The 13,147-nt window shown below is 35.4% G+C and overlaps 1 protein-coding gene across 1 annotated transcript in view; it reads right to left on the reverse strand.

Moving 5' to 3' along the window:
- TBC1D19 (TBC1 domain family member 19) overlaps positions 1–13,147 on the reverse strand; it is a 115,706-nt gene that overhangs the window by 63,036 nt on the left and 39,523 nt on the right. Inside the window, 4 exon segments of the mRNA XM_033106673.1 lie at positions 2,462–2,534; positions 9,023–9,133; positions 11,668–11,714; positions 12,577–12,640. Of these exon segments, the coding sequence (XP_032962564.1) occupies positions 2,462–2,534; positions 9,023–9,133; positions 11,668–11,714; positions 12,577–12,640 (295 nt within the window).

Genomic DNA, 13,147 nt, shown 5'->3' on the forward strand with positions numbered 1-13,147 from the left:
ACTGTTCCCTTTTCCTTTTGTTAGATATGTACGGCTATCATACAGAAGTAGAAGATAGCTGTCTTAGTTCCCAGCTGCTATAACAAAATACCCACAGACTGGGTAATTTACGTATAAACAACATAAAATTATTCCTCACAGTTCTGGAGGCTAGAAGTCCAAGATCAGGGTGCCAATATAATCGGGTTCTGGTGAGGGCCATCTTTCAGGTGGTATACTACTGACGTCTCGCTGCGGAAGGGGCTAGGGATCTGTCGGATATCTTTTACAAAGACACCAATTGCCATTCATGAAGGCAGACTGCTTAGTTTTGAATCTCGGTTCCACCACTTACTAGTTTTGTTACTTTGGACAAGTTACTTAACATCTCCACATCTTCAACTTTAAAGTGTTGGTAACACTTCTACTCGTATCATATAAAACATAATGCAATACCACTCTGTGCAACCAGGATGACTAAGGCAAAGAAGATGGGATACAGCCAGCATTAACAAGCATATAGAGCAACCACTACTCTTAAACATTGCTGGTAGAAGTGTAAACTGCTACTACCACTTTTAAAAATTCTTTAGCCCTTATCTACTAAAGGTGAACTTAATGCAAACCCTAGGACCAAGATATTGCATTCCCAGATGGGTATACATATATTTACCAAAAGACACATACTAGAATGTTCTTAGTAGCCTTATTTGGAATAGCCCCAAACTTGAAACTTCCCAAATACCCACCTACAATAGAATGGATAAATAAGTGTGTGCTATGTTGATACAATGGAACACTATACTGTAAAAAAGAAAAAAAAAAGATTTATAAATACAGCAATATGGCTGAATTTCACAAACATAATGTTGAACAAAAAAAGTCAAACATGAAAGAGTACATACTTCTGTATGTTTTAATTCATAGAATTGTCAAAGCTAATCTATGCTGGTGGAAATCAGAATAGTGGTTATCTTTGACACGATGATAAAGATTGAAAGAGGTTAAGAGGGGGCTTCAATTTATTGATCTGTATGTATACAATTCATAAAAACTCATTGAGCCATTCTCTCATGATATATATGCTTTTCCATATGTATTATATATGAGGTGTGATCACAAAATATGGTGAATGCTTAAATTTTAAAAAAATTTGTTACAGTAAAAGACACATTGCCATTAATCCCCTTCAAAATACTCCTCCTCGCTTCAGACACTCTTCTCCCATTGTTCTTGCCATTTTTGAAGCAGTTCTGGAAGTCCTCTTTCATGAGTGTCTTTAGTTGCACTGTCACGGCTGCCTCAATGACCTGAATCAATTCAAAATATTTACCTTTCATGGTCATTTTGACTTTGGGGAAGGCCAGAAGTCACATCGTGTCAGATCTGCTGAATAAGGTGGATGAGGAATGACCATAATGTTTTTAATTTGTCAGAAATTGCCATAGCAGAAGCGATGTGTGACATGGAGCATTGTCATGGTGGAGGATGAAGTAAAGGCATTTATGAAAGAGGACTTCCAGAACTGCTTCAGAAAATGGCAAGAAAGATGGGATAAGTGTGTTCGAAGCGAGGGGGAGTTTTTGAGGGGGATTAATGGCAATGTTTCTTTTACTGTAATAAATTTTTTTATTTAAACATTCACTGTATTGTTTGATCACACCTCATATTAATAAAGTTTTAAAAGTGGTAATAAACATACCTTCTAGATTGCTGAGACGTTAAAATGAGATAATACACATATAACACATAGTACATGCTCAGTAACTATTTATTATTATGTTTATTATTATTAAGAACAATAAATACCCAAATTCTTTATTTTATAGAGGAAGAAACAAGTGCAGAGACATAAAACGACTTGTCCACAACGCACAGCTGGCCAGCGGCAGATGAAAGACTAAAACAGTTTCCTGACTCCTGTCTAGTATTATTTCTAGTACAACATAGGCCTCCCATATTTTAAGTCAATTTTTACTTTCTTTTATTATACCTCAATATCAATCTGTTTTTTAATGAAAAACGTAATGTATTTATGACAAAAAAGAAAGGTCAGGGAAGTTTTCTGGATGGTTAAAGTTTAAAAGACCCTAATTTTAAAGGCTAAGTTTATTCAAAGTAGACTGTCATGTTAGCTTAGTTTGGTAATATGTAAAATAATAAAAATAGATATTGATGGCCAGTAAAGGGAAATATGAGTGTTGCCAATGAAGATTTTGCCAACAAAATGACTTATGTATGTACAATGACTTTTCAAAATTATTTTAAAGATCTTCAAATAAAAAGATAAGATCTAATTGAACTCTGATAATTAGAACATACAGGATTCTGTTCGATAATTAAGAGTAACCAAGGAAAGGCAAAAAGCATGCTTAGTTTTCAGACATAAAAAAGTTACTAGATTAATTTGGAGATGACAAGATCAACCTTCATCTCACTCTCATTTACCATGAATTATATGCCATATGGGTGAAATACTAACCAGGAGGCACTTGTGTGGAATCATCTATACCCAGTTGTCCTGTAGTTAAGCCAAGTTCTACAAAGAATTCTTTCTGAAAAATAACACACACAGTGTTAATGTACATCTCTGACTTTGCTACACATCATTAAAAAAAAAAATCACCTTCACCTAAATATCAGTGTAAATAAAAATCACAATGTAAAAAAATCTTTGCTTCATTCAAATATCTAAAAAAGAAAAGGACATTATTGAACATTTAAATAGTAACACACTAGCTCAAAATTAAGGAGCAGAACTATAATTTTTTTTATTATAAGTATTGCTATGTAACATTTATTATTTTCATGTGAAATAAACATGAATAGAAAAGATAAAAGCTTTTAGGAAAAAATTATATATATTGGGAAAAGAAACACACAATATTTTCCCAAATGTAGAGCCTTTAATAGTATTTTTCTTTCTCCTAATTTCTTCTAAGAAAAAGTTTTACTTTGATGCCTTCTGACCAATATGAGGGATGCCAATGTTTTTTTTGAAAAACTGTTTTTAAAGTAGTTCTTGATTTTGCCTTTTTTAGGTAACAGGCTAATCAGTAAAGTAAGGAATTATAATTATCCTTTGAGTAAAAAACTATTAACATTCAAATATTTCCTGAAACACAAATATACACACAATATATGCAGCAATTGTCAATTTTATCTTCGCGCAATCATTGTCTAAAATTACCAACATAATTCTGTATCTCTACTTTCTATGGTACTGTACTTCAGTCAGCTCTTAGTCAACTAAACACTGCAAATATCCAAAACAACGTAAATTAATTTTTAAGTAAAATTAGACCATCAAGTGCTCTGCTAAAATACAAATAAATTAGATTTATTCTCCAGACTTCCTCTATTTATCTAGTAATGTCTAGGGGAAGTAATCATGTTTGTCTGTTACTTAAAATACATAACAACGCCATATTATTGATATTATTTTTCTTTCCTAAGTAATTAAATATTTCTATTAATATTTGCCTCAGTGTTTTGTTACTATTCTAATTGCTAAAACCAAACTTCCTTCTCCTTAAAAAAATGGAATTAGTTTTAATCTTTCCAAATTATCTATTATTATTTAAGTTAGTAATTTATTAATGTCCCTCACAAGACAGGTCTTCAGCCTAATATGTACGCACATTTCATTTTTGTATTGATTTTAAATAACTGCCATTATATTTCAATTTTTAACTAAACTTCATTTTTGTCTATGTTTTAAAAAAGCACTGCATCATAAGTTACTAATTTTTAATGACTAAAGAGGTAAAAATTTAATGTTAATTCTTCCATTCTCAAGCACTGTCTGCCATTTATTTAAAACTCATCCTTCATTGAAATCATTAGAATTAATAATGTATTTGATTTTTTAATAAATTTGACCTTCATACTATAGAGGGACTTAAGTCCAATAAATATTTCAGTATGAGGTTCTATACTCACAATGGAGAATTAGACTCATGCTAAGACATGTTAGGAACATAAACAACTCTGAACATCCATTTTCTATTTCACTGCTCTGGACTACGTTTTACTCAACATCAGTAGACCTGGGCCCTAATCTTAGATTTCCTTCAAAACTCACCCAAGACACAGTGCCTTCTGGGACATCTTCTTTGATATTCCAGGCTGATTTAAGCAATTCTCTATGCACATGTATTACCTTCTGTCAACGTCTACCAAAGCATATAATCACATCATATTGACATGACCATTTTTAGTACCCATCTCCCCACTATCCTGAAGCTCTTGGAAGAAGGGGACTGCCTCATACACATTTGCACCCCCAGTAGTTAGCATAGTGCTAAGTGGCACATAGGAGAGGGCTCAATAAATATTAAACCACACTACTGAACTTTAGTTCCAATCTGCTGCCTCCACATGACTGAATTAGCAAATAGGAATTAATCAGCAACTTCACTTTACAGTTAATCTATATCAGTATTAAGAAATTTCCTTTTAACTTGTATACGTCTATATGCCATTGTGAACTATGTTTAAGGGCCATCCATTATAGAATCACAAGACTCACTGAGCCTCACCAAGTTCATCTAGACAGACCAGGGTCACAGATAAACCATGCATTCTGAATCATCACATCTCCAGGCCACGTGATTCAGTGAAGGCGGGAACAACTATGCCTAATGACCACAGGAAGAGAAGGATTAACCATACTCTTAGTATAGCCAGTTTCTTGAAAATTAGTCACAGGCTTTTGTGTGCCAATAGCTAAGGATGAATCCACATCAGCTCCAGGTCCCCTCAGACAGACAGAAGACACAATTAGTCCCACTCACACACAGGGTTTTCATATATTATCAACTTTCCCTGCTTCTTTACTGGAAATCCTTCAAACTTGTGCAAATCGCAGTACCTTGGAGAGGACTTCCCACCACTTCCAGGAGAAGAATCTGCCATTTCCTCTTTTGTACAAAACCAGTGTACAAATATAAGACTTTAAACAATTTTAAAAGATAACTTCTTAAAACTTAACTTGTTATCAAGTTAAGTTATAGTGAGTAGTTATAGTGAACAGTTACATGCTGCTTACTATATTCCCCTAACAGGGTGACTTAAACAACAGAAATTTGCTCTCACAGCTCTGAAGGCCAGAAGTCCAAAACCAAGGTGTTAAGGGGCCATGCTCTCCCGAAGGCTCTAGGGAGCATCTGCTCCACGCCTCTCTCTTAGCGCTGGTGTTGCCGGCAATCTTGGGGGTTCCTTGGCTTATATAGCTGCATCGTCACTCCAATCTCTGCCTTCATTGTCCTATGACGTTCTCCTTGTCTCGGAATCATCATCTTAACTTGACTGCATCGGCACAGACTGTTTCCAAATGAGGTCACATTCACAGGTACTGGAGGTTAGGAATTCAACACATCTTTTGGGGGGCACACAATTCAACCCATAACTTCGATCTTAACTTACTGATCTGCACAACACTTCTCTGAGATGCTATTATTCCAACTTTACAAAAAAGTAAACTAAGGCTCAAGGTCAAGAAAACTTGCTGAAGGTCACACAGCCAGTAAGTGGCAGAGCAAGAATTTAAACCCAGGTTAGTTGGCTTCAGAATCTAATCATCTCACCATCATGCTATATTGTCTCTACATGCAGCAAGTAGTTTAAGAAGTCAAATAGGCTAAAAGACTTGTGACAACAACAAAATAGCAGTTCCCTATCTTACACATTTCTCCCCAACAAAATATACACACATTCACTCATAACTGACCCAGAATCCAGGGAAAATCACTTTCAGCTTTCTTTCTGGTATAGATCTCCATATTTCAAGTAACAAGTGCATATTGCTATTTTTAATTTACCAGTTTCAGGTATCTATTGATTTTTATGTTAAATGAGGATTTTAGCTCATGTACTTCTCTTTTCCTTTCTCCATCATTCCAATATAATTATACATCAATTCTTGATTAAATCCATATTAAGAGTTTGCATTATTATGACCATTTAAATCTTATTCACTGCTGAGCCACATAATATGCTATAAATGTGTTTCCTTTCTTGCACTTCACTTTGTTCAGTTCATAATTAAACCATTTTTCACTTAGACAATTTCCTCTAATCATGTACTTCTTACACCCTTGAACAACTTTGACAACACCCTCCTCAATGTAATTTAGCCTCTGGACAAACCTGTCTGACCATCTGGACTTTTGGCGTTTCTCTCGCAGGCATTCATCCTGGAATCCTCCAATCTCCTGCTCCAATCCGGAATCGCTGTGCACAGACTTGGTCCTGGAGTTTCTTTTTCTTCATTATCATTCTGGAAATGGTTCCCTTGGGTGGAAATCCTGTTTCCTGAGTCCTCTATTTGCTCTTTTTGTTTATGGCCTTGTTTGGGGGGCACGTCTACCAATAGCTCCCTGAATGAGAGTAAATACTTTAGATCACGTACATCTAAAAATGTCTACTCCAACTTCTCAGTTGACGGACTGTTGATTACATACAGTATTCTAGGCTTGAAATCATTTGGATTTTTAGAGGCATGACTTCAAAATCTTCTGGCTTCCAGTCCTGCTGCTGAGAAGTCAGATGCCACTCTGACTCCTGATACTTAGACATGTACTCAGTTTTTCTTCTATAAAAAGTTTTTAGTCTTCTTTTCAGGTGCCTTGCTATGGGTCTTCATTTATCCATGGTGTTGGGTACTAGGTGGGCCTTTTCATAGTGGAGGTCTCTGTCTTTCAGTCCTTGGAAATTTTAATAATCCCTTATCTCTGTTTTCTCTTTCTGGAACTCCGACTGGTCAGATGTTAGCTCTCCTGGATTGATCTTCTAATTAAAAAAAACAACAAAAAAACCAAACCATTTCTCTCTTATTTTTCATTTTTTCAGCTTTTTTCTTTTGCTGGGTCTTCTGACAGATTTCCTTGGCTTTGTTTTTAACTCTTCTACTGATTTCCTTTTTTTTGCATACCATATTTTTTATTCCTAAAAGCTCTTTTCCATTCTCTTATATTTTGTTATTTTATACAAAATTTTATAAAATTAAAGAGAGCCAGCTATACTACTAAGCAATGTCATTTACTGAAAAAAAATATGATGCTTGACGCTTAACTGGTAAATTACATCGGAAATGGAAGACTATGAGTGGATTATAAAAAATCTACTGGAAAACACAGGACTTAGCTGCCTGCTGTGGTGTCCCTTGAGAGTACTTGGAAGCTGTGTTCATGTGCACTGCAAGAAGTGGTTATCGTTGTATATGAGACTTCCCTGTGTGGCCCTGTCACCTCCCATTGCATGCAATCCTTGTGGGGGCTAAGAAGTAGCATCTGGTTGGATGTAAGGATTTCCAGTGAAGATCTATCTGATAATGGCATGCTGATATACTGACATGCTCTGTTTTCTGTTCTGTGTCACTCTATAAATCTAAGTGAACCTGGTGACAGGTTATGGCCTATTGCATCTTGTGAGTGTGAATGTAATTCAAACCTGAAACAACTATCAGTGGTCATAAGTGCTCATTCCATACATTGGCTATTTTTGCGATTATTATTATTTTTTCATTTGTTTGTCTTAGTTTTGGTTGCTGCCTTTCAAATTGGAAGATTTCAAGTATCCGTAGATCCCAGGCTGGTCATTTATGATGGAAGATCCGTCTGCAAGGATTGGGAGTAGAGTGTGGTGGGCTTCACTGTGAGGCAACTTGATAGCCAGCCAGCTGCCCTGTTTGTGAGGGCTCCTCAAAGCTCTCTTAGTCTCTTCTCTGGTAGAGGATGAGGAAGGAGAGAACCGGGAAAGCATAGTCGTGGTGGTAAGGGATGAGGGAATTAATCTCACCATTCGATTAACTTTCACTTAATCCCTCTGTTTTCCATACAGTGCCTCATTCCTGTCCTGCTTTGTATCTGAGGTCTCTGAGTTCGTATCCCTTCTGATTGTTTCTCTAATGAACATGCCTCCGGTCTCCTATGGGGAGGAGTAGTCACCTGACTACGCAGGGGGGTAGGGGCCTGGGGCATGTCTAACTCCTCCTGATACAGACTTGCATACAATCTCCACGTTCAGCCCCATGGCTCAGCATGGCCTTCTATAACATGTGGGGTCTCCAACTCTTGAGCTTTCCAAAGTCCTATGTAAATAATCATCTTGCTTCTTGTATCAGTCAGTGTTCAATCAGGAAATAGAAACCATACCAGAAATGTGAACAGGAAAAAACAGAATTAGCAAATACAGAAAGCAACCATGACTTCTAGGCTGAAGGACAGTGAATCAAGAAGGAACAAAGAATCCAGGAAAGCATCTCCTCCCCTGCCCTCAAGACTGAGATTCAGATCTCTATGGCGATGGAGTGGTTGCCACAGGAACATGCAGGCCAGAGGTGATGACGAAACTTGCCAGAGGGTACAGGCCAGTGCTGGTTGGTTAAGGGCTTCCCAGGTGAGTGCTACTGGGTCTTCTGCATGCCGATCAGCTGGTTCCCACACAAGGGAACCAGGAAAGGAAGCCTCTTTCTCCTGCTATGATGATCCTGCAGGGTCCTTGCAGAAGCCTTGTAACAAAGCCTAATACGAAGCCAGGTGGCAAAAGAGAGTTTATAAGGTCCAGTTCCAGTATAACAAAGCAGAGCAGAAAAAGGTAGATTTGGAGCTGAAAGACAATCAACTGATTTCTCTGCTTACTTTCCCTTATCTCCCTCAGTGCCTCACCATGTTGGGAGCTTAATAAAGGTTGGTTAAATTAAAAAATGTATATTCTTTAAAAAAATTATGAAATTCACAATGTGTTTCAATACATTTTATAGTCATACATCAGGCACCTGAACCCCAACAAGCTGTCTTATAAATCTACGCTGTTTAGTAAAATGAGGAATAAGCAAAAGCATTTAGAGGTCAATGTCAGCTCATCTTTAATCCCACTAGCAGAGCAACTCACTCTCTATATGACACATTTACAATAAAAAAGAAACTTTTCAATTTATTTAGCAGATGGTCCTATTGGTTAGATATATGCTGCACTAAAGTATTTTTCTAATGATTGTTTTCTAAAATATGCTCATTGGTTTTTAAATGCCTATACTTACCAATTCAGGGATGTCTTTTACTTTCAGAGGAACTTGAATTAAACCCAAATGAGTCCTGAAACTAAGAGAATCACCATTTTCATAATTTGGGTTGCGAAGATTAATTAATACCTTTAAAAACAAATCCAACAAAATTAATTAGTTTCCTTATAGGATGTCTACACTTATAAAATTGGCAGTCATATTCTTGTATCACCACAAAATTAAAAACTTGCTGGGTTCATGCATATACTCTAGTGACATTCTAAAATACTGTAAAATTATACTAAACTGTAAAAATGCCATAAACATGCTTTAATTAGGATGGCTTAGTAGTCCAACTGATGATCTACCATATAAAACTAAAATGTTAGGAATTTAGTTTTAAAGGAAAACTTTTTGATGGTAAGAAAAAATAAAAATTGTTTGATTATAATAATTTTCCAGGGAAGGTGATAGAAAAAAACTTTTTAAATGCTTGATTATAAAATTTACCAGGGAAAATTTTAGAACCAATTCTAACCCTTTTGAAAAAAAATACAGACAATGTTTTAAGAAAGAGGGTGAAGTAATATTGCAGAGTATCATCTCTAAATCAAACCTACGTGGAAAAAAAAAAAAGAGGAAATTTTCAGACGCCAAGCTAACAAGAAAGACCATTTACATACTTTTCAAAATTAAGCAGATAAAAAAGTCAGATATTTGCATATCCATTAATCTAGGAATCTCATTTCTATGAGTGTAGTTATGGAAATAAAGATGTTTGTAAAAATAGTGCAGAAAGAATGTTAATGAAGTGCTGCTTATAACGAAGAACATAAAGCAACTTAAGCATCCCACCAAAACAACTTAAGCATTCCCACATCAGAGGGAATTATTTAAATAATTATGATTAATTTATATAAGAATATACAGTGTAATATGCCTCAATTAATATAAGTAATGTAGGTCATGATATGAAAAAATGTTCATAATATATTATGTTTTTAAAAATAGTACTTGTAGTGTTTATTGCTGTATAATGTTATGATGAGTAATTTTATTTAAAAATTTCTTCTTCCAATATATGGTGATGGAAAGAGAACTGATTCTGGGTGGTGAACACACAATGTGAGATATAGATGATGAATTACAGAATTGTACACCTGAAATCTATGTAACTTACTAACAATTGTCCCTTCAATAAACTTTAATTAAAAAAAATTCTTATGTATGAGCTGCCACAGGCTGCCGTGGGCTGCCGTGGGCCACCATGTGCCACCATGAGTGGCCAGTGGCCAGCGTGGCTGGCAGCCGGCAAGAGCTGCTGTGAGTGGCCAGCCGACGACTGGCGACTGACCCCTCAGCCAGGGGGAGCACAAGGCCCATAACACCAGTATGGCCAGGGAGTTGTGTCCTACACAACTAGACTGAGAAACAACGGCTTGAACTGGAGTGGGGGGGGGGGGAGAGGTGGAAGAAGGAAAAAAATAAACGAATTAATTAATTTAAAAAATTAAAAATAAATGGCTTAGCAAAGAATCAACAATGTTAAACACAGACTAATAAAGAACAACACAATTTTACTCTAATTACACAAATAAGGTATCATGCAATATGAACTTATAAAAACAGAAAAGGAAAAGAACTTAAAAAGAACTTTATAAACTTATAAAAACAGAAAAGGAAAAGAAATTATGAATACAGCGGTAATAGAAAATACTAGAAATGCAGAAACTATAATTAAGGAAATAATGATAGAGAATGTTCTTGAACTAAAGAAGAATCTTAGCATGAATACTAAAGGATCAATTCAGCAACAACTCTTAAGGAAACAGAATGTATGACTATCAAGGAGAAAACACAGTTAAAGGTAACATGTAAAAATTACATGAAATTTCAGCCCTCAGTGCTAGAAAAGGAAAGAGTTTGGGAGAAACCTTTAAGAAGCTAAGAGAAATAATGGGATCGCTATAAAGGCAATTTCTGACCAATATAACTTCTCTTTAAAGTTAAAAGGAGACTACAACTCCAAAAGGCCTGAAATAGTTTCTAACAACGTTTAATGCTGGCAAACTGGTATCAGAGACAACAGATTCAGAAAAGAAATAAAAATAAATTGTGAAAGATTCATTCATTCATTCAAAACCTATTCATTGAGCAAGTGTATGCTAAGTCTTGTTCCATGTGTTGGCGATTCAGCAGTTAAAGATTGGATCAACTTCCAGCTGGTTATCTGTCTATGCTCATCTCCAGGGATATCCGGAAGTCTTGTAGTGACCCTTAGTCAAGATGGGATAGAATATACTAACTAGTCATTTATAATGTGCTACTTAACGTAGCCTGTATTTACATTGTTTATTGTCTGGACTACTAAAACAGGGAGGGAAGAAAACGGGAAAAGATTCACCGAGAAACTATGTTCCAGGCAGCAGGCTACATGATTCACAGTCACTATTTTTTACTAAAAATCTTCCTAATTGATTTACTTGCCTCTAATCTTTCCACACTCCAATGTATTTTCCAAGAACATTTTCCAAACACAAATCTGATCATGTCACTCCACTGCTCCCGTGGCTCAGGGGCTATTTACATGCAGATTCCTCTGCCTGGAGATATTCTTACATCATCATTTCTTTCACATTTTTCCCTTATTAATATACACATATTTAACCAATAGAACATACCTCAAGAAAATCCTTAGGTGCATAAACAGGTCTGAAAAGGCTTAAATCTAGAATTAAGAAGATAGATTAAAACAAAATTTCAGTTAACTCATTATATGAATGTTTACTAATAATAAATGTTAATGATTCTTTCATACGTTGCTGTGCAGCTAGATTAATTTGAACATTTGTAGAGTATTGATTATTTGTCATACATTTTCTTAAGTCTTGGGAACATAAAAATGAAAAGACAGTCCTTCCCTTCACAGCCTAGATGACATATTCTGGAAGAAATTAAGAGTCTCCCTTTCATAAATTTGTAATAGATTATTTACAATTGAACTGAAAAAAACAATGTCAATATAATATAAAAATTGTACATGAGAATTCTCAAAACACGTAGAATACAAGCAATGCATTCTTAGTGAGCTCCTCTGGTTGTATTGAACTGTTCTCCCTTATATGTAGTTGTCACTCATTATGTGTTTATAAAATTGGTTGACTCAATTTTAAACGTTAGAGTGACCAAAATAAGTTCTTAAAAACATTTTAAATGTCTTAAAACTTTTCACCATTTAACCTATCTTTAACATCTCAATGTAATTAAAGCTTGAAAAATATTTACCTTAACTAGGAGTCTAAGAAATCCATGGAATGATTTACTCTTTTATAAAAATGTTTTCAAATGCTGCTTTAAAAAAAGTATAATTGATTTAAATGTTCTCAAAAGAATGGAGAACACTGACCAAGGTTAGGGATTTTTGAAGATCAAAGTACAAGTGTAAGCAAACAAAACAGATGATAGTAAATTCATGGGAAGGGAAAGTTGCTACCTGTCCAAAAAAATTGTTAATATTGTTATTTTGGATCCATAATTAAGAAGGCAATTTTTTTCCCACTACCACATTTTGAAAAAAGTCCTTCATATACCTGGTTCATCAGTTCCCATTTCATTCCATTTATTGAGAAGTTCTTTCTGTTCCCCAACTGGCCTCTAAAAAAGGTAATTTAAAAATTGGTTTCATTTTGTGAAGTTTAGCAATGCAGCTGAAAAATTAGAATCAATAACTTATCTAAAGGTTTAAATAAGCTACTATAACACAAGAAAAAATCATTTCATTACACATGGTAAACTTTTCTGGAATTACACTTAAATTACTATTATTATTTAACTATTATATTTAGTCTCAATGGCTCAGCTAATGAGTCCAGGAAAAGAAGGTAAATGATCTGTACAGGCCAGTAACTTTGACTAAGAAAAACTGCTCCTCCGCCACACACTACACCTCCTACCCCATCCAGCAATCTCAGAAATGCATCGCAAGAGGGACTGGCCAAGAGAGCATGAATGGGAGTCAGTAGCCTCATCTTCCTAGAGCAGGGGTGTCCAAACTGCGGCCTGTGGGCCAACTGCGGCCCGCGATCCATTTTTTATTGGCCTGCAGCAAATTCCAAAAATATATTTAGTTTACTTAAATAAACCAGGTGAGGCAATACGTAC

Source organism: Rhinolophus ferrumequinum, chromosome 5 (assembly GCF_004115265.2).
Source record: "Rhinolophus ferrumequinum isolate MPI-CBG mRhiFer1 chromosome 5, mRhiFer1_v1.p, whole genome shotgun sequence".
NCBI classification, from domain to species: domain Eukaryota; kingdom Metazoa; phylum Chordata; class Mammalia; order Chiroptera; family Rhinolophidae; genus Rhinolophus; species Rhinolophus ferrumequinum.